The sequence below is a fragment of the Falco peregrinus genome, chromosome 1 (assembly GCF_023634155.1).
Source record: "Falco peregrinus isolate bFalPer1 chromosome 1, bFalPer1.pri, whole genome shotgun sequence".
NCBI classification, from domain to species: Eukaryota; Metazoa; Chordata; class Aves; order Falconiformes; family Falconidae; genus Falco; species Falco peregrinus.
In genome coordinates this window covers 44,610,596-44,633,256 of record NC_073721.1, presented here as the reverse complement: position 1 = coordinate 44,633,256, position 22,661 = coordinate 44,610,596, and the positions used below count along the sequence as shown (strand labels likewise).

General features: G+C 56.7%; 1 protein-coding gene across 1 annotated transcript in view; it reads left to right on the top strand.

Moving 5' to 3' along the window:
* LOC106112062 (collagen alpha-1(I) chain-like) overlaps positions 1-22,661 on the top strand; it is a 90,625-nt gene that overhangs the window by 57,398 nt on the left and 10,566 nt on the right. The window contains 34 exon segments of the mRNA XM_055793775.1: positions 3,757-3,795; positions 3,923-3,976; positions 4,858-4,911; positions 7,269-7,376; positions 8,091-8,144; positions 9,223-9,276; positions 9,403-9,447; positions 9,744-9,797; positions 10,552-10,596; positions 10,981-11,034; positions 11,121-11,165; positions 11,522-11,575; positions 11,994-12,038; positions 12,302-12,355; positions 13,125-13,169; positions 13,854-13,907; positions 14,315-14,359; positions 14,361-14,423; positions 16,173-16,226; positions 16,565-16,618; positions 16,825-16,869; positions 17,483-17,536; positions 17,787-17,831; positions 18,557-18,610; positions 19,357-19,410; positions 19,597-19,650; positions 19,904-19,957; positions 20,331-20,384; positions 20,572-20,616; positions 20,930-20,974; positions 21,334-21,441; positions 21,711-21,764; positions 22,075-22,128; positions 22,344-22,397. Coding sequence (XP_055649750.1) covers positions 3,757-3,795; positions 3,923-3,976; positions 4,858-4,911; positions 7,269-7,376; positions 8,091-8,144; positions 9,223-9,276; positions 9,403-9,447; positions 9,744-9,797; positions 10,552-10,596; positions 10,981-11,034; positions 11,121-11,165; positions 11,522-11,575; positions 11,994-12,038; positions 12,302-12,355; positions 13,125-13,169; positions 13,854-13,907; positions 14,315-14,359; positions 14,361-14,423; positions 16,173-16,226; positions 16,565-16,618; positions 16,825-16,869; positions 17,483-17,536; positions 17,787-17,831; positions 18,557-18,610; positions 19,357-19,410; positions 19,597-19,650; positions 19,904-19,957; positions 20,331-20,384; positions 20,572-20,616; positions 20,930-20,974; positions 21,334-21,441; positions 21,711-21,764; positions 22,075-22,128; positions 22,344-22,397 — 1,848 coding nt within the window.

The window sequence follows — 22,661 nt, the reverse complement described above, 5'->3', positions numbered from 1 at the left end:
ATTCCAGTTTCCTGCTGTGCCCCAGCTGTGTGCCGTGGCTTTGGCTCACAGGGTTTGTGCCTGTCAAGCTTCTTGCCAAGACGAGGTATTTTTTTGCCTGAGCTCTGCTGCTGGGGGGGAGCACAGAAGCAGGGATGGGACCTGTGGGGAGGCAGGAGTGCTTCAGCTGCTGCATAGCTGGCTGCAAAACCCCACACACTGCAGAAGCGATCACTGCAGCCACCCAGCCAGCCCCGTCTGGGTTTCCCAGCTGCCTACAGCTAAGCAGCTGCTGTGGTTAATCTCAAACTCCCTCTCAAGCCTTGCCTGAGGCAGGCAGGGCAAGAGCTGAAGGCACTGGCTTTCTAACTGCCTTAGGCACTTCACCAGCCTGGGGCTCCCTGGAGTGGGATCGCTCTCTGCATTGTGCATCTGTAACATCCCTTGACTTATCTTCAACTCATTGATTTGTGAAGTGTGATGGCACCCTCCACTCCAGGACAAATGCCTTTGGTGCTGGCAAGACCATACAGCGAGGAGGACCTCTGCTCTGCAGCACAGCATGTCCTGAGAAAGGGATGATGCTGGCTGGAGGTATGAGGTGGGGAGTGGCCCCGTGCTGGTCTGGCTCCGAGCCTGGACTGACTGACCAGAAGTCCTTGGGCCAGACCTGCCCCTTGCTGTTTTGTGTTGGCTTAGATCAAAGCATCGGCAGATAAATACCTTCCTTAGAGAGCAGATTCCCCCTGGGAAGGGCAGGAAAGCTGATCATTGGGCGATACCTTGGTTGACCTGGAGGACCTCCATGTTCTCCTGTCCTCCTGCTGCTCTAGAGCAGGTGCTGTGCTGTTATCGATGCTCACAAGACCCATTGCAGGCACACAGTGTGGGAAGAGAGTAAACGGGGAGAGAGGAGAGCAAGCTGCAAGTGATGGCTGGAAGAAGCTGGCAGTGCCAGAGAGCATCTCCATGCCTGCGCCAGGGCAGTCACCTTACTCCCAGAGCATTTGGGGTGGACACCTGCAGAATTGATTCCTGTTGTCAGAGCATGATTACAGCACTTTGCAGGGCTGCTGATGCTCTTTGCTCCGCACACTCAGTCAGAATTGCATTTTTTTTTCCCCCTGCCTGCATTTGGAAAGGGATCTCGGGCTTTGTTCTTCTGCAGGCAGAAGTGCTCATGCCTACGGATGTTGCTGCAGACTGTGATTCCTCTGGTGCACCATTCCTTTGGTGCTTAGGTGCTGGGAGTGCTGGAGGGAGCAGACACTCGTCTGGGTTTGGGAAGCTGAAGCTGGAGGGCTGCCGGGGCCCTGGCCGCAGGCTCCCGGCGGGTTGTGTGCTGGCACTTGGCCCGGTGCTTTTGGCAAAGTGCCGATCTCAAGGGGAAGGCAGTGTCTGGCAGGGATGACGTGGGGCACCCAAAAGCCTTTCTGGGCTATTGTGTCTGTGGCCATATGACCCCCGCAGCGCCGGTGGCGGCGTTTTGCTCAGCAGCAGGAAACAGGAGTGCAAAGCTGTGGGCTGGGATTTGCTAATCTTTGTTGAGATAGCACAGGGGTGAAAAGCTGGGTTCTGTGGGGATGGGGGGGGGGGGAGGGGTGCTGTCTGCTTCTGCCGTCCCCTGTAACTTACTGGGGGGCTGGAGAAATGTTGTGGCTTGGGACAGTGCTGCTTTTGCCAACTGAATGCTTGTGATTTGGGGGCTGCAGGGGTTGACATTCTGGGCATTTGGGGTTTGTTGTTGGCTCAGCCTTTGGAAATGCAAGTCAGAGGGGCTGCTTCTCAGGCTGGGGGATGTAATGCGGTATGATGGACCAGGAAAGCAAGGGGCGTCCCAGAGCAGTTATGGCTGTTGGGATGCTCAGTAACCTGTCCTGCTCCTTCCTGGTAAAAGAAGCCTTTGCCATTCATGGAAACTGAGCAAAACCAGCTTCAGGCCACCACGGTTCCAACCCAAGCCCCTGTCATGCGTTTATGTTTACAACAGGTTGACAGGCCTTGGGTTTGCCAAGAAGTTGTCTCAGTGTAGCTCGACGGGCAGGAGCTGTTGCAGTCTTGTTCTAGCAGTGCTGACTTCAGTAGTGGTGGAGTCCCAGAAGCTGGGGAATGAGGTGGGAGAACTGGAGCTCCCATAGTTATTAGGGAGCTTAATTTACAGTACTAGAGTCCTTTATCTCTCCCAGTATCTTTAAAAGCAAGAGGTCAGGCTGGGAAATGAGGGCTGGTAACCTTAGAGCAAAATAAAATAGTGCTTCATGCAAAAAAGAAGCAACCTTTAGGTATGTCCTGCTACTGAACAGTCAGCAGCGATGCAGTTCTATGGCTGTGTGGCTTTGTGGCCGTGGGGAGGGTGGGCACAGGGTGGGCTGGGGAGGGTGGCTGAGACCATGCTGCAGGGCATGACCTGCTCCTCGAGGAGCTGTTGGAAGGGTTTTCTCTGCCCTACTCTCGGGCTGGAGTTTTACAGGAGGATGTATCCATACAGCAGTCACTCCCCGTCCTCCATCCCCTCTATCTGCGTACGATCCCGCTGCCCGTCACACTGCTCCCTGCTGACCAGAGCTGCAGCGAGCAAAGTACCGACTATTTCCTGCTGAAATTGCAGAAGGCAATTAATTTCTCTCCCCTCTCCTTGGCATCTGGTGCTCTGAAATATGAGTTCATGTCTCCTGTGGGATTTTTTTTTCCCCCCTTTTTAAAAGGCTGGAATATTTTTTTTTTAAGCCTAATGAAACAATATCCTGTCCCAAGTGAATCTGAGTTCACTGATTCCCGAGACAAGCAAAAGCTTTGGCCATGCTCCAACCACCTAAAAAAAGTTTTTCTGAGCATCTTTTGAGGGAAATGAGAACTGGCTGGACAAGAGGACTGTGGCCTGGCCCTGGAAGGCTGGCAAGGATTGCTCCCGTTCACTCACAGTAATCAATTCGGGATCAACTTGAAAGGAACCAAGATGCCTGGTGCAGCATTAGAGCTAGTTAAATGCATCCATCCATCATCTGCCCCCGAGAGCCCCGCTCATTATTAGAAATATTTCCATATGTTGAAAGGTCTGTGTTTATTTTCGTTAATGAGTTCCTTGGCTTTTTCCCTTCTCTTCTCTTTGGTATCGGAGGATGGATCTTTGGGGGGGCGGACAGGAGGGGGTTTCCTGGCGCCCCTGAGGCTGAAGCTGGGGAGCACGTGGAAATCTTGCCCCTCCAGCTGCTTAGGACTGGGGTGATGGACAAGGGGGGCTTTTCTTAGCCTTTGATGCAAGCCAGGATTTGGAGGAGCTCTCTGGACCATATGTCTGGGCTCACCGTGGGAAGGAGGAGGGAGGAGCAGGAGCAAAGGTGGGTTTTGCCTCCTGAGTGTCTGTGGTTTGTGGTGCATGGGAGGGCAGGAGGATGGCTGGTAGCTGGAGATACCTGACGGTACCTGCACTCACCAATAGCATGTTTCTGACCTCTCCACATGCAAAACATTTTTGGTGTCCCAAGGCTGCAAGATCATCCACAGGGAAGCTGAATTTCAACAAACTTCAGAAGAAGTGGACTCTGTCTTAGTTTGCTAATGAGGCCAATAGTTCCTTATCTCCTACACATTGTCCTTAGATTAAGCCTTCTCCTGTGACATGCACAGAAGTAATATAAAAAAAAGTGGATTAGAGGATTGGTTCATTGCTGTCTTCCCAAACAACAGGAAAAAAGTGTTGAAGACAGCAAAAAGGGATTTGGGATTGGGTTTTGGGGTTTTTTTGACATATTGCTTTTTCTCCCATTCTCCTTTCAGCAATCATCATTTTACCAGCTTCTGCATGCAGGCTGGCCGGTGAGTATAGCTGTTAAGTAACTTTTTCTGGTTTGTTTTTCCCTCGGCTTGGTCAGCTGCATTTTTCTTCTCTCCAAGCACTCTGTCAATGAGATCTGTTTTACAAGTGTTTCTCTTTTTCATTTAGAGAAAACCTGGAGCCCCTGGCCCCCCCGGACATCCAGGGAAAACAGGAGCACCTGTAAGTAAGAAAAGCCCTGGTGTCCCCACCGTGGCTGGGTGCTGCTTGGCCCCACTGCCACCCTGGCTGGCCCGGGGCACCCTGCAGGGTCAATGGCCTCAATCACTTGCACAGTCCTGAGCTGCCCCAAAAAGTATCTGCTGCCCGGTGGCTTCTGGCATGCTGTAATTAAGGGCTTTGGGATTAGGTTTCAAAGAAGCCTAATGGTTTGCTTGTCTGCTTTCCACCGAAACCCAGATGATGTTTGATATCTAACTCCCCGGGTTTTGTTGGCAGACGCAGCCCCTGCCCCTCTGTCTCTGCCAGCTGAATGGTGCTGCCTTGTCTTCCCCAGGGCATCGGGTTCCTGCCCCCCTGTTTGGATAGGGACCATGTGGATCCCTCCCAGAGGCACAAAAGCAAGCCAGAGACCAGCTGATGCAGTACTTGAATGGGGCCAAGCCCCATGCTGGTGGGTGTGCAGCCCCGTGCCCATGCAACCCTCAGGATTGCTGGGTGATGCTTGCCCACCCCGGCATCTGGCCTCTGCAATAAGGGCAGTGCCATGAGGCAAAAAAACCAAAGGCAAAACTCCCTGTCCTGACCTCCTGTAGGGCGCCAAAGCAATGGGGAGTGGGGCACCAAAGCTGTGGGGAATGGGATCTGTTGCTGCCTCCAAGCCTACCCTGGCCACGGACCCTGTGATGGTGGGCAGGGTGGTGGGTGCGCTGAGGGATGCGAATCCTCCCACTCTGCCCTTCCCAAGGCTGCCTCTGCATTGCTTGTTGTCCTCCCCGTGGCAGCCTCTGCAGGGCTCCAGCTGTCCTTGGCATGGAGCAGGACCGGGGGGGAGGGCGGAGGGGGGGGATGTGTTTTTTGACTCAGTCCCTGTTTGCACACAGGGACCCTGTGGAGATCCAGGGGAGCCTGGTGAGAAAGGCCAGCGGGGATATGCGGTAAGTGGGGGTGCTGGCTGGGGGGGGGGGGGGGAGCTTGGCTGCAGGGCAAGCCCAGTTTGGAGAGGCTGAGCGTGCCCTCGGGGCTGTCCTGGGGACCCTCGGAGACCCTGCCCCTCTTGGATCAAACCCGGGAGCACTGGGTGAGGGAGAACTGTAACAGCCAGGTGTGCTGCTGGTTTGGGAATGGTGCAAGGACATGTGTGCCTGGTTTGAAAGCTCATGGGAGGTGATGTCCCCTCCCCCTGGGGACCTTGCTGTGGCTGGCAGGGGTGGCTCTGCACAGCAGACTCATTCCCCTGACTGAGTCAGTGCTGTAGCTCCTCTTGCCCTGTGCTTGCAGCACCCTGCTCCAGCAGGTACATGGTCTCAATGGCTGCTCAGCACAGTCCCGTTGGGTGCTGGACTCTGCTGTGTGTTACCTGATGCCCTCCCAAGCCGGTGGACACAGGTTGGCACAGTTGTCCCAAAAGCATTCTGTCCTTTTGTCACCTGCTGAAAACCACCCACCTCCTTCCCCGTGGCTCTGGCTGAAGGGATGTGCCAGTACCTGGCCACCTCCCCCAGGACTGACTGAGTGAGCCCATGGGGTTTGGATGCCCTGTGGGTAAAAGGAAAGGCAAGCAGATGTCCCAGTCTCCCAGCATCACTGGAGCTTTCCAAAAAGCTTATGATAGAAGTTAGAGTCAATATCTTGGGCAAGAAAGGGAGCTACACCACCAGGCGCTGCGTGTCTGCTCTCCTTTGTGTATCCTGCCACCCTGTCACCCCTGGCCCCACTCTTATGCAGCAGGGGTGCACCCCAGGGATAGTATTTTACCAGCTGCTAACATCTGGAAGACATCACTGACTGTGTTAAGCCGGTTGAGTGTAAACACTGGAGTCTGTCAGTATAGCTTAACGAAAAAGTGCCGAAGTTATTCTCCATCTTCACATAAACAGGATCTGTGAGGAGAGTCAGAAGTTCGGGGTGGGGATCAGCACAGAAACGGAAAGGAGTAAATTTTTTCCACCCATCACAGTCCAGCTGCAAGCCTGATGTCTTCAGTTCGGGGGGCTGTGTCACAGCCACAGCCCTGTCCCCAGCTCCTTGCTCTCCTGCTCTTGCTTTGGCATCTACCAAAGGCTTTGTGTGGCAGGTTTCCAACAGGGAAACTCAACTCTGCTTTGGACTCGGCTCTTGACCAGTCTGGGGTGGTTTTTGTTAACGTTCATGTTTCTACTAGATGTTGGCCCAAGAGGTCTTTGATGCCTGTTCAGGCTCCAGCAGGTCTCCGCTCCCTGCTCTCACTGCCTGGGGCAGGCTGATTGTATGACACCAGGGGTGAGGAAGAGGGGGAGGCACTTCATCCACCTGCACCAGCCCCAAGCACCATTGGGTTGGGTTGGGTTGGGTTTGCCCACGATCTGTTTCGTATTTGGCCTGTCTCCTTGGGCTCGCCTGCCACAGTCACAGCCCAAGGTGCATCGCAGCCCAGGTCTCTTTCTTGCAAAATTGCAAATAACAATAAATATTCCCCAGAGCAGGGACTAGGAGTGGAATGGGGCAAAAAAGCTGGCTTTGGGGCTGGGTCCCCCAAGCATACATGACCACTAATGAGCATGGGGGATGCACGTGGGTGGCTGTGCGAGGCTGAAGCCCTTGGGGGAGGGAGATGGAAAAACAAACCTCCCCAAAACAAGCTTTTATATTTTCACAACCAGATTCTTCACTTGAGAAGTAACTGAGGCAGCTGCATGTTTCTGCCCTTCCTTCAAACTCTGACTTTGCAAACTAGAACAAAGTTCAGTTTTTGGACTTGACCAAATGTTCCAAAATTTTTGAGAAATCAAAAGTCAAAGTGAGTTGAAGGGAAATGTCCTCTCTTTGTTCCAGACTGCACTTTATCTTACCTTAATTCAGAATAGTCCATGAGCTAAGGGATAAAAAAGCTGCCTGTAAGCTTTAGCTGGTGATGCCCAGTCCAGAGGATCTGCTCAGGCTCTTGCATATGGGAAGGCATCAGAAATGGCTTTGAGCATAAGCCCCAGAGCAAGAAGCAGATGCAAAGGGTTTTCGCTTGCCCTTCTCTTAACGTATTGCTGCTTCTTTGCCTTCTACTTTCTTTCTTTCTTGCTGTATGGCTGCTGGTTGTGACTCTCCCACGGTTTCAGTCGGAGAGCCTGGGCAGACCCACAGGCCCAATGTTTACAGGGAGGTTCTCTCCCTGCCAGCCTCCCCGTCTCCTTGTGAGGTATTTGGTGTTCAGCAGGTATTGCTGCAAAAGCAGGAGGCAAGGAGAGCTCAGCATTTCATTTATTGGTTTCGTAATGATGTGGATTTTTTAATTTTCTATGCTTGGCTTTTTTCTACCCAGGGTGAACCCGGGCTCCAGGGCTTGCCAGGACGTGTGGGTTACCCCGGCTCAGATGGCTTCCCTGGACTGGATGGCAAACCTGGGCCGTGGGGGCTGCCAGGCGAGCAGGTGAGCTGCAGGCAGGGCCATGGCATGGCTGGTGTCGAGGGGAATGTGCATCCCCAAGCCCTGGGCAGGAGACAAGAGGCTCCTAATGCTGCTGCTCTTTATGTTCCCTTGCCTCCTTCAACTGAAATATTCCTCCTAAGCCTACAAACCCAGGCAGTCCTGGATTAATGCCTCAAGTTTCATGCTTCCCCCCTAAAAAAGCTGTAGAACGTCACGTGTGTCTGTTGAGGTGCACCTGGGATAGCCTGAGCGCTGCAGATCCTGCACTGTGGGTGGCCTGAGCATGAGGGCTGGGCTGCTCATCTGCATCTGAGCCTCCCAGTTGCTTTTACAGGAGAAAATAACTGGGAGAGGGGAAGAAAGAAATGAAACCAATTATGGACTGCCTGGATAGAGTTCAAGACATGAAACTGGTCACTTGGTGGTGTGACAGTTCTTGCCCTTTTCCAGACCCCTGGCAGCAATCCCTGGGGAGCACGGACAATGCACCTGGGCTTGGAAGCTTTCTCAGGGGGGCTATTGGAGGATGGTATCAGGGGCTGGACCACACTGAGAGGTTTGGGGGTCCCAGCAGCCCCCTGGGAGTGTGCACCAGGGTGGTCGTGGGCAGGAGGCAGCACAGTGGGGAGGGGGGAGTGGGTCTGGAGCTGGACATGGGTGGGAGGCACAGGGCAGCCCCTCAATGCCTGCTTGGCTCCTTTTCCCTCTCCCCAGGGACTGCAGGGCTTCCAGGGTGACCGGGGACTGGCTGGCGAGAAGGGAGAAGAGGTAAGGTGGCTCTCACTTGCTCAGCACTCAGTGCTGTGGGCACACCTCGGTGCCAGCCCCAGTCTCAGTCCACTTAATGCCAAGCAATAAGAGCTTTCCAGTACTGGTTCCACTGGTACTGCACCAGCAGCGCCTGGTACCCGCATCCCCCCAGGCCTGCAGCCACGTGTGCCAGCCTGATGTGATGTTATGGGGTGGGATGCCCTATTGCCATGCTCCAGCCGTGTGGGGTCTGGCTGGCAGCTGCCCTCACCACTGCGCCCGCTGTGCAAGCCCCCAGGCAGCGGGGGCTGCTGGTGCACGTCGCTGCAGTTCCTCTCCAGGCTACTCCCAGGGTTTGTCAGCCACGATATAAAATGTTCATAAAAAAGCAAGTGCTTTTTTCCCCCTTTTCCACCACCCAGTCTTTTTAAGGCAAGTGTTAGCTAAAAGTTTTGGAGCTGCCCAGGAGATTTTGGGCTCCTTTGAGGTCTGATCATAGTGGGGTGTTTGAAACCTAGTTTCTTCTTTTTTGAAACAGCAGCCCCACACAGTTTATCATATAGCTTTTCTGGCCTGGACTTTGTACCCTCTGTGCCTGTGAGCATCCTCCAAGCATCCAGACAGAGAATCTCTTGCCCCTGGGCTCAACCTCTGTGCACTTGAGCACCCAGCAGCTGCAGACACGTGAGGCTTTGCACCGCTCGCATGGGCCCGTGAAGCTTTTCTTCTTCTTCCCCACGGCCACTGTGCACAGCTCAGGGCACCATGGTGTCCTCCAAGGCACAGGCGATGCCACCCAGCGTGGCGCTGCTATGGAGAGCCCTGTCCCAGCCCTGCGGGTGCTGGAGCACACCTCCGTGTCACCATTGGGTGCAACACTAGCTTGGGGCACGGGAGGGGAGCAGCCACAGTGGGGTGGCACTGTGCTAGGGACAAGCAAGCAGCCAGGCTTTTCTTCTGGGGCTGCCTCATTTAGCAGAAGCTTGAGGGTCCCCATCCCCCAGTACCACGCCAGCAGCCCTTTGGGGCACAGCAGCCACATTTGAACGCCTGGTGGTCCAGCTGGGGTTCATACATCCTTGTTGTTCCATTTCAGGGTTTCTTAGGTGACCCTGGACCAGCTGGGGAGAAAGGAGAGAAGGGAGCCAAGGTGAGGGTGTCTGTCCTTGCTTTTCACAGCCCTGCCTGGGTTGGGCAGGGGGTTGCTCCTTCCCTGCCATGGCCCCCCAGCTCCAGGTCTCTACTCCATCGCTCAGGCTGCTCTTGGCTTTTCCAGGGCATGAAGGGAGAAAATGGTCTGCCAGGTCCTGCAGGGCTTCATGTGAGTTAATGGAAAAGCTGATGGGGGGGGGGGGTGGGGGGGGTGTCGTTCCCTGCCACACAGGGATTGCTCCTTCCCTCCATCTCCTTTCCTGGGCCAGCACCTTTGCTTCTCAGTGATGGTCCCAAGCTCCATCCCTGGCTCCAGGCCACATTCTGGCTTTGAGCAAAGCCCTCATGGTCTCTGTGTTTTCACTGACCTTCCTGCAAGGGATGGGACAAAGGCAGCTGCCACCTTGGGGTGAGAACCTCGGGGTGGGCACCTTGCTGACACCCTGCTCCCGGCTTCTTTCCCAGGGGATGTCAGGTCTGAAGGGTGCGATGGGGTTCCAAGGCCCCATGGGGCTGGAGGTGAGTGGTTTTGCTTTCTCTGTGTCACCAGCCATCCCGAAAGAGGTGCAGGAGCCTGCTGCACCCCACTGGAAAGATGGGTCCAAGGAGGAAGGACTCGGGCTCTGTGGGTCACTGGCACTGCTTTGTGGTTCGCTCTTACAAAATCCTTGAGTTTTGTTGTTTGGTTTTTTGTTTTCCTGAGACCTGGATGTAATTACATCTGTATCTTTGTCCTGGAGGTGGCTCTTATTAATGGGATTATTGCCCCAGAGCAACCAGGTACCTTGTCCCTCTGCGTGTTGGGGGCAGGAGCCTCCCCTTGCCTCCAGCCTCTCCCACATGGCTGTTGGCATCCCAGCTCATTCTCCTGGCTGGTGATGAAGAAAAATGAGCTTTTGTGGATCACGTTGCATTGTGGTTTATTTTAGGTGACCACCTTCAGCTGAGATGAATCCCAGGCTGACAGCACCTGGGTTTTTCCATGCTGCACTCAGCCCACTGATAGCTTAACTGTTGCCACATCTTTGGGAGGCATCCCAGCCTGGGAAGGGTTTGCAGAGGCTTTAAAAGGCAAACAGAGGTGGTGAATGGAAGCACCTTGCAACTTGAAGGGAGTGGGGGAGCCAGGGGCTGGCCAGGTTGCTGTTCGAAGGGGCACCAAGTAGCTGATGCTTGAGACAAAGAAAAGGGAGAATTTGGGGTGTGAAGATTAAAACGAGAGAACCAAAGCAAAACAAGCTAGAAAAACTGCATTCTTTCACTCCTGGTCCAGGGAGAAGGTGGCTCGGTGGGTCCCCCAGGCCCTGCTGGCCCCATGGTAAGTCACAGCTTTTCGGTTCAAATGGCCGCTGGAACGCAGGTGGTGGCTGGGCTGGGGGAGCTGCTGCTGCCCAGCCCGCAGGAGCAGGGCAGGGCCACCATGGGCAGGCTGGGATGTGCCACGATGTCCTGCCCAGATTCATCCCTTGTGCTGATTTACCCCTGGAAAGGATGCATCTGGTTAAAATGCAGCCTCCTGGGGGGAGGGAGGGTGGATTGCAGAAGGTCAAATGGTGTTAAAACTCACACATGCTAGTAAAGCCCCCCCAGTACCCCCACGAGCCTGTGGCTGCTGCCATGGGAAATGCTGTGGGGAGCCCTGTTCCGCCTCCTCCTGCATGGTGCAGGCGGCTGCAGGGCTGAGCATCCTCTTGTGCTGCAGGGAGAGCCAGGCCAGCCGGGATCCGTCGGGTGCCGAGGCGTCAATGGCTCTCAGGTGGGTCTGCCCTGGCTGCCTCCCTTTGCTATTTGGGATTTTCTGGCCACTGTGCTCACCCCGTCCTTTCCCTGCTTTCTCCCCAGGGAGAAATGGGCCCTCCTGGCTCGCCTGGCCCCCGGGGCCCCAAGGTACTTGCACCAAGGGATGAGCAAACCGCACGGTGCAGCGGTGTCCTGGGGGACAGCTGCTAGGGGTGCTGGGATGGGAGAGTGTCCCAAGCATCACCTAGCCCAGAGGGGTCTCCTCCAGCTGGGCTGCATTCTCAACCCACCCCAAAGTCTGCAAAGAGGCTGAGACAGGGGTGGGAATCCATTCTGTACTCCGTGCAGTGGTGGGGGGGGTCCCCTCACACCAGCCCGCTGGGAGCCCTGGAGCTCCTCAGCAGCACTGTATTTCCCAAGAGAGGTTTTGCACCACAGGCTTTGCACAATGCTTACAGGGGTTTGATTCTAACAGCAGCATCTTGTCCCCTCCTGCTTTGCAGGGACCGCAGGGCTTGCAGGGGAGACGCGGCCCCCCTGGCCCCAGGGGCGTGCAGGTAAGTGGATGCTGTCCTGGCTTGGAGCCTACCATGTCTCCAAGGTGTGAGTCCCCCCGCCATGTGCTTGCTGAGCAAAGAAAGAGCTACTGGGACTTGTCCCCCATGTCCTTTGCAAGTGGGCATGAAGTCCTTGACCCTGTGGGTCTCTGTGGCTACCTGGGAGCTGGTAGGAATGGGTGGGTGGGAAGAGCTGTGTCTTGTGGGCAGGCTGCTGGCAGCGGGACAGGCAGACAGGAGGTGGGGGGCAAAGGGAAGGGTGAGCTGGTGGGGACATGGTCCATGGGGTGTGACAGGCAGCTGCTGAGGGGCTGGGCAGGGTTCCTATGGGCTGGGGTCTCATCCGCAGAGCAGCACAATAAGCAGCATCCTTCTTCTGCCAAACCTCCGACCTCCCACCACCTTTGCTTTTCCCCAGGGTCCAGCTGGGATGGAGGGATCAGCTGGTCCCAAAGGAGACACAGTAAGAGCTTCTCGCTGGCTTTCTTTGACCTTGGTTGGGATGAAGTGAGGGCTTGAGGGCTTTCCCTTGAGGGACCGGGGGGTGAGGGGTGGGGTGGGGGGGGTGTAGGTGTCCCTGCCCCTGCTTTTGGATGGCAGCGCTTGCAGCAGACCCCACAAATGAAGCCTGGAGGTCGCCAGCAGCCCTGGGGAGGGGATGTGACATGGTGGGGCTGGGCGCTCTGCCCAGCGCCGCACGAGCTGATGCCAGCACCCCTCTTGCAGGGTGCAGACGGTGTCCCCGGGCTGAGGGGACAGCTGGGACAGGAGGGCCCTGGGGTAAGTCCATGGAAGCGGGTGGCTGGATGTGGGGTGCTCTCATCCTCCCCCTTTAAGCCCCCCAAAGCAATGTGGGGGAATGCCCTCTCCCTCATGCCACCCCCAGCTTCCCATGGTGTTTGTGGCTTAAGAGCTGGTGGGGATGCCTGCCACATCCCTATGACCACACTCCTCATTTCCAAAGCTCCTCCGCCTCTGCTGCTTGCAGGGACCTTGCTTTTAATTTTTTTTCCCCTATGGATTTATCAGCAGTGATGCCCCAGCCCTGCCTGTCCCTTCCCTGGTGCGCAGTTAAGTGCACCCCTTTTCCCAAGGGGTTTGGGTGCTGAGCCGTCCTTTCCAAAGGGTTAGGGTGCTGGGGCAGCCTGGCCTTCCTGCTGCCTGACCCACAGCGTCCCAGCTGAGCACAGCCCTTGGTGCATTTGCTGCTTGTGTGCTGAAACTGGTGCTTGCAGAGGGGATGAGGGATGCAGGGTGGGATGTGTGTGGTGCATTTTGGAGGCTGACAAGGACCATCAGCTGAGGGCTGGTGCGTGGGTGGGGGCAGCCCTGGGTGGGCTTATGCATCCCCTGGTCCCTGCTGGGAAGCAAATTCCACCGTGGCATCTCATCATCATCAACTCTGCAGAGATAAATTGGTGTCTCCCATTTATCAGCATCTTCCCATCCCTGTAGTGTGGGAGGGTTGTCAGCCTCCATGAGTGCATTTGATACTTTCCTTTGTGTTTTTTTTTTTTTTTTTACTTGCATTTTGTGTCTCTCTCTGAAGGGGTTTATTGGCCTGCCAGGCTCAAAAGGCACCCAAGGAGAGCGGGTGAGTGATGGCACCCATGCCATCCCTGCTTGGGAAGCAGGAGAGCTGTGTTAGAACAGCCCAAAGCACCATCTTCATGGTCTTTGCCTGTGTTTGAACTTGACGTTTGAATAGGTGGAAGCTGGAGTTGTTTGGGATGGCAAAGCTGCACTTGGGCTTGTCTTGCTGTAATAAGAGGAGCTTTCAGACACAACATGTGTCCTAAGATACTGTCTGCTTTGGGGAGGCACAAGAGGAGTGCTTTAGTGCTTTAGTCTGTGCTGGGGAACACAGTACTGAGGACAAGGTGCTAGTCATCATTGTCCTGATACCAGGATGGTGCAGCTGGGATGCCACCACCGGGTGCTGCAGGTGTCCTACCTGCCAGGGAGCTGGGGCTAGGATTGGCACAGGGTGCGGGGGCCACTGACCATTTGCTGGTGAATGAACCCAGAAGCTCTGGAGCACCACACACACACACGCACACACCGCCCCCCCCCCCCCCCCCCCTGAGGAACAGATCCAGCATGTAACCTGCCCCCGGTTGCAAAAGGCCCATCAGGAGGAAAGCCCTGATCTAAATTGGGCAGAACTCACTTTCTTTGATGCCAAAATGGGATCAAAGCATGCTTTGGTTGTTTGGTTGCAAGAAGTGGCAATAACATGGTTTTCTGAGTGTACCCTCCACCTCTGCTCCTTTTGCAGGGCTGTCGAGGTCCAGGTGGAGCCAAGGGAGACCTGGGAGCCAAAGGAGACAGGGTACCACGTACCCAGGCTTGGGGGGGATTCTTGAAGCTGCTTCTTCTTCTGTTCTTCAAATGTGCTATTTTCCAGCTGGTGGGTGGGTTGGTGTGGATGTCCAGGGACCCAGGGGCATTTGCTTTCAGGGACCGTGGTCCTGCCCCTGATCCATCCTTCCCTGCTCCATCTTGCTTTGGCTGTTTAAAAATGTTATATTGCCCCACTGCTGGTGCCCCAGGGATGCTCTTGGAGGAGGGTTGTGGGATGTTCACCCAGAGTGGCCCCATGGCAAAGGCTGGCTGTGCAGAGAGCTGGGGCAACAAGCGATGGGGGGATTCCTGTCTGCGGGTGGGGGAGCCCCAGGCGTGGGCTGTGGCTCCTGTTTGGGAGCCCTGCAGTGATGTGCTGTGTCTTGTTCCTCCAAGGGTCCACGTGGAGCGCAAGGAGCAAAAGGGCCCCCAGGGATTCGGGGGCCAGGCTGGCTTGCAGGGCTTTCCCGGCCCACGGGGAGCAGTGGGGCCCCGGGGACCAGATGTAAGTGCCATGGCTGCTCCAGGGTGCCACGTGGTGGGATACATGGGTGCCCAGTGCTGTGCCATGAGGTGGGTGGTAGGGGGAAGGGACAGCGCTGAGGGATGCAGGCAGTGTGGGCAGTGCTGCCTTGCCCCAGCCGTGCCCAGGGTGAGCATTCCTACCTGCTCCCGAGCCGGGCAATGGCCAGCATGCCGCTGTGCCTGGCCAAGAGCCACGCGTTGCCGTGCTGCTGGTGCAGGCACTGCAGGTTTGCAGGATCCCTCTCTCCCACTGCCTAAACCCAGCTCCCCTCCAGCATCCTGAGCATCTCTGCCATGTTGCACTGCCTCTTCCTCCTCCTGAAGGAGGACTGAAGGCACTGGGCTGTCCCCAGCAAAAGTCCACTTGGCAGCCGTACTGGTACACGCTGGTTGGGGTGGTGGGAGCTGGTGCAGGCCAAGGGAGCCCTCTAATGGCATCTCCTTCCATGCTGCTGGGGCATCGCTGGCCCCTGCATGGCCACGGGGAGCTTGGCTCAGAGTCCCAGTCCTTGGGGTCGCAGGTGTGCCTGGCACCGAGCACTTGGCACCGACACAGCTTTGACCCGGCTGCTCCAGACCCCTCCAGCTGTGCCCCCATCAATGACCTGGAATTAGGTGGTGGCTTCAGCAATGCGAGGGGATTTCCAGCAGGTCCAAGGGGGAGCCCTCCCCAGCTGCCTCTGCCTGAGCACCTTTGCAGGGTCCCTGCCCCCCATCAGCACCCTTTGCGCAGGTATTTTGAGAGCACAGGGCTCACACTTCACTCTCTTGAACTGATGCTCATCCCTGACTCCCGCCAGGCTCTCTGCCTCCTGGAGCCTGTGCTGGCAGCTCCGGAGGGCTGCTGCTGCCCAGCCGGCTGCCCTGCTTCTCACCAGCTATACCACCTGGCCCCAACCCTCGCCAGCTCCCAAGAGCTGAGCACAGCAGTGCCAGGTAGCCACAGGAACAAGGCACAATTTTCAGAGTGCTTTTTCCTGCAGTGCGTGCTCCGGGTGAGTTGTCAGGATGGATGAACCCAGCTGCAGATCAATACTTCTACCTGGGAACTGAAGCCAGGCTGGCTGCTTGTCTCTAGAGCTTTCCAGCTTCTCAGGAGAAGGGGGATTATATTTTCCCACCCACCTTTCTGGTCTGCAGCATCCCCCTGCATGTGATGCCCTCTGCTTCGGAGGGCTTTTGCGATGCCTGCCTGGATCTGCTCTCACATTTGCTGTTCAGGATGAGAAACGAATCCTCCCCACCTCTCCAAGAGATGGAGATGCAGCACGACTCATCTCGCTGCCAGGTGGTGCCTTTTCCATCCAGCCGAGCAGCGCTGCCATCACACCACATCAGTCTGGAGCCAGGGTCTGGGCTGTGCCTGCCCTCCCAGGGCTGTAACCAAGCAGCCAGGAGTCTCGGCACATCAGTCCTTTGAATTGTCTTTAATTTGATCAGCAGGCAACAAAAATATTCAGCTGTGCTGTTTTGGGCCAACACTGAACCTATTAGGCTTTTTTTTTTTTCTGGCCAGTTTTATGATCCTGATGGAGGTCTCCATCCCTACCCCAAAGCTCAGCTGGTGCCCCAGGTCACATTGCCATTTAATGAGTGCCACCTCCGGCCATGCTCCCCACATTTCTCCCCTACACAGGGCAGGGGCATGGTGGCTGCCATGGCTGGGGGAGCAGGCAGAGGATCAGAGGCTGCATTTTCTCTGGCTGACTCCTCTCCTCTCTCCTGGCAGGGGGAAGAAGGGCAGATCGGCTCAGCAGGGCTGAACAGCAGCGAGGGACCCAAGGTCAGTGCTGGTGTTTGCTGCTGTGTCCCCTGGTTTCCTGCGGGCTCCCCTCATCCTTGCGTGGGGGGGCAGGGATGCAGCCTCCCTGCCCAGGAGCTCCATGCAGCATGGGGCCCAGCACCCAGGGACAGCATCAGGATGCCCACCTGGGGCGGGTCCCCAGCCTCTTGGCCCCCCACCCTGTGCACAGCATCCCTGCACCCACTGCAGCCATACACTGACCTTCCAGTGTGGCAGTGGTGGATGGGTCCCCTCGGTGCTCTCCAGGGTGGAGGGGGCTGGGGGACACCTGCAGGGTTGTCTAAAATGACTTCTGTTTCCATTTGTGTGAATTTTAGGGAGGCCAAGGACCTGATGGCCTGAAGGGAACCCCAGGACCGCGGGGAGCCCGGGTAACTAATGGGGTGCTGGTACTTGTAGCTGAATCTTGGAGCATCTTTGGCTGTGGGAGACTGAAACAACCCTGGACACCCCTCGCTGGGTGGCTTGGGATGCGCTGGGGCTGAGCCGTGACATGTTTGGGCACCAGCTTTGCCTCCAAATCTCCAGCTCTGTTGCTGGCAGGGAGATGCTTTTCTTACTGCTTGCTGTTTTCCAGGGCCGCGTGGGTCAGCGTGGGCTGGTCGGAGTCCCTGGGCTGCCTGTAAGTAGGAGATGACCCATGGCCCTGGGTTGGCATGTGGTGCCATCAGCGCTGGGATGGGAAAGCCAGCTCTCGGGGAGCAGCATCCCAGGATGCAGCCGGATCAGAGGGAATTTGCACAGGATAAGTTGGGAACGAGCAGCTCAAGCTTTTGCACATTGCATGAAGTGTTTTGACAAACCACCTGCCCAACACCACAACTTCTCTCAACCCTGAGTGTAGAAAACTCAGGAAATAGCAACTTAAGAAAACTCTGTTATTCAGAGTCGTGTTTGGTGACAAAGCCAGGAATAAATAGCTGGGGCAAGAGGGGACAAAACACAGTTGAGGTGTTCACGGTGGGAATGGGTTTCCTCCTACACTCATGTTACTTCCCAGTGATTGCATCCAAAGGTGGAATGGAGCAGGGAGGAGCTGCAGGAGCTGTGCAGGGAGGACCTATGCACTAGTGAACCCATGGCTCAATACAGATCAGCTGAACACCCTGGGGACCATGCCACTGCTAATTTGCCACCTTTTTAATACTGGAGGGAGGCTCTGGGGCTGGATGAGGCCCTGATGGGGGCACCCTGCCACCAGACTCTGCCTTCCTGAGGTGAGACTCTCCTTCCAGGGCTCGCGGGGCATCCCAGGAGCAGAAGGTGCAGAAGGAAAGCCTGGTACACAGGTTCCCATCCTACACTCTGTACTTGACAGTGGGCAAGGGCTGGGGCAGTGGGTTGTATCAAGAGGGGGAGCTGAGCCTGACATAAGGGGACTTCCCAACCCCACCATCCCCATGGCTGTGTGGGTCAAGACCTTGACACCATGTTGGACCTTGCCGTGATGTGCAGCAGCTGGCTGTGGGCTGACATGGTGGGACTGGGAGAGGCTGCCTCTGCCTCCCCATCCTCATCATTGCCTGCCTTGTCCTGCAGGGTCACCCAGGGACTGTGGGCAGCCCAGGCAGGAGAGGACCACCGGTGAGTAGAGCTGCGTGGCTGCCTGATTTCTGTCCTTCCTCCTTTCTGCTCGGGGCTCTCCCCCTGGGGATGTGCCTCAAAAGCATACCCATAGGATGAGGCACAGGTGGTGGGTGGCCCTGATGGAGCGAGACCAGCCAAAGGGTGCTCTGAAGAGTGCTTCTCCAGGCAAGAACCTGCTGAGAATTGTGCTGAAGGGTGAAGGAGAGGGAATGGGCAGTGCTTTTAAGAACTGGCTATTGCAAAATGATGTCTCATCCCTTGTACTGCTATCCAAGACAGGTCCAGCAGCAAGACCTGGGCTGGTAGCAAGTTTTCCCTTCTGCAGGATTTCTAATATTTGTTTATCTTTGAGCTAAAAGCAAAAGCAAAACCAAATCTGGCACTTCCCTCAAAACAATACATGAAAAATGTTCTGCTCTGGGTCAAGGAGACGCACCTCTGAGTTGGCTGTCAGCATCACGTAGCGCTGTCTGGATGCATGTGTGGGTGTTGTGCATGTACACACACATCTGCAGCGCTTCAGCAGCGAGAAACCAAAGAGCTGGTTTGAAGTGGAAAGCACCAGCGCTGCCTTCGAGGGGCTGAGCCCTTCGCCTGCACCTGGCCCTGGGCGCTCGCTCTGGTTTGGGTTGGTCTCAGGCCGTGCACTGCCAGAGGAGAGCTGCTCCATCCCTCCTGCTTCTGCCTTCCCTCCATTGCTCGTCTTCCGCCCTTTCTTCCAGGGTTTTGCCGGCTTGCCAGGGGGCCGTGGACACACAGGATCTCCTGGATCGATAGTAAGGAGACAAAAAAAAAGTTCCTTCTGCATGAGCTCTGCATTTTCTTAGGTGGGAAGTCAGCAGGGTTGGTGCTGCTGCTGGGCGATATGGGGCTTTCCCGCCTTGGGAACTGGCAGGGGATCAGGACATCTGTAGGACCTGGTCTTAACTTCTCGTTAAAAGACATGGAAAAGCCTCATTGGCAGAAAGAGCTGGGGCTAGGGAAAAGCAGAATGATTTCCCCAGGGAATCTGCCCGAAAGATTTTTTGCAGCTTCCCCAAGCCTAGCAGGGTCTCCATGGGGGATGGCAGCCCGTGGAAACCCTTCACGCCTGGGTGGCTGAATAGCAGCGTGGTCCTGAGTCCTGGGAGGGGATCAAAGCGTACGCTCCATCCCAGGAGGAAATGGGTGGTACAGGTTCAGGGAGGAGGTCCCAGGTCCTTGCCCACTGGGATGGGGACCCAGAGCAGCCCCTGCTGCTGGAAGAGCTCCTCCCTGAGAGCCTGCTCTCAGCTGGGCTTGGTGATGACCCCAGGATTGACTATTGTCACCTTCCCTAGGACAGCCCTGCTGGAGAGCCAGCCACAGGGTACTGGTGTGCAGGAGCCACCAGGGTGGGCCACAGTGACAGAGTTTGTCCCCAGCAACCTGGCTTGGACCAGGTGACTCTTGTCCGTGAGCACAGAGGCAGCAGCAATGGCTCGGTGGGGCTTGGCTCATCTCAGCCTTTTGACTGATATCTCCTCCCCAAATATTTCCAAAGGGCTCTCTGGGAAAACCTGGACCTGATGGAGACCTGGGTTACCTGGGCCCAAAGGTGAGAGCTGGGGCTTGTGGGGGCTAGTTGGAGCTGTGATGATGGTGAACAGCCCTGAGAGGCTCTTGGCTGCCATGGGGAGACCTGGGGGGATCCTGTGGGCACAGACATGGACACCAAGGGTGGGAAGTGCCTGCCAGCATCCCAGGAGCAGAGGTTCATTAATGATCTCATCTCACCTGGCAGGGGCTGCCTGGAAAGCCTGGCTCGGAGGGGCCACAAGGACCTGTTGGCACCTATGTAAGTGATAATGTCCCTGGGGGGAGGGGGGAGGGTGCTGCCCACCTGCCTGCAGGAGTGGCTGAGTTGGGAGGGAGGCTCGCTGGAGCAGGGCTGCCTCCAGCCAGGCACTCGCCATCCTGCCAGGGCTCCTGCGGTGCCCGGGGGTCCTGCCTTTCCCTGGCGAAGAGCTCAGCCTCAGCAGCCACCTTCTCCCAAAACCCTGGAGATTCTGGGCAGCCCCGGCTGCCTCCTGATGCCATGCTCTCCTCAGGGCTACCCGGGACCTGCCGGTGACCGTGGGAGGCCAGGGCGCAGGGGAGACAAGGTAGGGCTGGGAGGTCCAGCACAGCAGTGAGGAGATGCACTGGGGTGGGAGTTCAGGCTTCAGAAACTTTTTTGCATTGGAGCGTTGAACCAAATGGGTGGGTTTGGGTGGTATCTGTGAATGGTCTCCATCAGGGGGCTGCAGGGGTGGCAGGAGGAGAATGGCTGGAGCTGGCTCCCACATTGGGTGAGCTGATGGTTCTGGGCACTTACCTGCCCAGACTCCTGTGGCTTGTTATAAGATGCTAGGCACCTGGTTTTTTGGTTGGGTTGGGGGGGTGGGGGGAGAGTTGGCTGGGGTGGGTGGTTCTCACTGAAGAAATTACGGCATTAAAACATAAAGAAGAAAGGAAATCTTTCCTGCCTCGTAACAGGGAGAAAAGGGAGCCCAAGGCCCACCAGGATTTCCAGGAAAAGCTGGTCCCAAGGTGAGTGTTGTTTGCTGCTGCCCTGGGCAGCTCCAGGCCACCAGAGAAGCACTGAGCAGGTTGCCTTTGCTGGGCTGGGTATGGGAAAATGGGAAAACTTTGCCATTGGCATCAAGGGGCTAAACTGGGGAGAGGGGAACACTCAGGGCTGCGGCGTGGGGCTCTGATGGTGCTCTCCTCCCCCTAGGCCCTGCCAGGTCCCCCTGGTCCCCGAGGCGCTCCCGGCTCCCAGGTAGGGCTTGCCATGCTCCCCGTGTGCCTGGCTTGTTCCGCTCTCTCTGCCGCGGTCCCCTGCAGATGTGCAATGCTCTGCAACAGATACATGTGCTACCTGTAGCATAAGCGGCGTGGACCCCGGACCCTTTTGCAGGAGCAGGCAGGAGCCTGGTGTCCCACTTGCTGCTGCCCGGGCTTTGTGCTATCTGCCCAGACACTGCTGAGGCGGCCCAGGCACACAGGGATTGTCCAAGCAAAGCCTTACCCTACTCGGGGTCCCCTGTGCCTCCTTGCCATGACCACGCTGCTGAGCATCCTTCTTGTTTCAGGGCAGAGCAGGAGACCCGGGTCCTCGAGGGCTTCCAGGGCCACCTGTAAGTGGGAGAGCTGTAGCTTGCGGAGATGCTCTGTAGGCTGAAGTTGGGTGATGTCCAATGGGATGAAAGATAGGTGCCCACTCTGGAGGCAGCTTCATCCCTGGGCTGGTTGTGGGGCAGAGAATGACCCAAACCCTGCATGGGTAGCTGGGTGGTGACCAGTCAGGTACGGGGACAGCAGGACCCTCATGCACCTGCAGTGATGAGGCACTGGTACCCACCAGGTGCAGGTGGTACCTTGCAGACCCTGTGGTGGCCCAGCTGCTTCAGGCATGGGGCTCCCACTGGCCTGCCCTCCCCGGAGCTGCACCCTGCACTGCATTTTGAGGTACCTAAGTGGCCTTTTGGCTTTGCAGGGCATTCCCGGCACGCAGGGGCTGGATGGCATCCCTGGGAAGCCTGGCTCAGCAGGAGAAGGAGGAGCTCCTGGAGTGGCTGGTGCTGCTGGCCCAGCTGGGTACCCGGTGAGTGCAGATGGGGCTCCTTGGATCGATGCCCAGCACAACCTCCTGCCTCAGGTACTAGGACAGGGTGCAAGAATTTTGCTAGTGCAACTCTTTGGGGAGTTCCCTAAAGCACCTGCAGGAAGAGAAGGATAAGGGAAGATGGTGTGTGGCTTCTCTGCCCATGGGGATGTGGTGTGCTGGGGCACCCCAGACCCCTGCTTAGGAACTGCAAAGGCCTCCTGGGTTAAGGCAAAGCCTTGCTGCTGATATGGGTTGTTTGTTTTCAGGGCCGGGAAGGTGCTAAGGGACCTGAAGGGCCTTCAGGGATGAGAGGAGAAAAGGTAAGGATAGAGAAAGTGGGTTTATTCCCTTCCCGGTCCCATGAGTCAGGAGCTGCCCAGGCAGGTCTTGGTCTCACTCTGCTTGCCCAAAGTGGGGTTTACTCCCCAGGGCTGTAGGGGCCAGCACTCCTCCCAGTTTGGCCATTGGCTTTCCCCAGTTGGATGGGGATTTACATGTCTGGTGCAGGGTGGGAGAAGAGTCTTGCAAGCCCTCCTGCAAATGCTGGACAGCTGGGGCAGGGAGGTCTGTGGGGAACCTGGTTGGAGGACCACCATGGCTGCCTGTCCTCATGTCTGTGTCCTCTGGCAGGGTGATGTGGGAGATCCTGGGCAAGCCGGCATCAGCGGGCTGGATGGCGAGCAGGTACATCAGCTGGGGAGCCCTGCCCTTCCCTCGGCTGGGGCTGCTTCAGCCCGCCTCTCCCCACGTGCCTTCTCCAGGGATGGGAAATGAAGGGAGGAGGTTGCTGATCCTCAACTAAACCAGAAGGTTAAAGCTGCGTCTGCATTAACTGAGCCAAAGGCTTTGCGCAATGTAAAAGAGCTGTGCTAGGGCTGGGCTGTGTGTTTCCTCCCCAGGGACCACCAGGACCACCAGGAGCAGAGGGTCAGCTGGGGCGCAAAGGCGAGCAGGTTGGTCCCTGCTGGGTGCTGGGGTGATACCGATGCAGGTGCTGGGCTCACCTGGCCCCGCTGCTGCAGGGACAGGCAGGCACCTAAAACCACGTGGGACTGTTTAAAATCCACCTGCAGCATGTTCATGTCTGGGGATTTATGTTGCTAGGCATGGTAGGTGGGTCCAGGTCCCCTCATAGTTGGGGGTACCTGTATAAGGAAAGCTGAGGTGGCTGTATGGTGAGAAACGATGGAGGGCAGAGCCAGGGTCAGCCGGAAGAG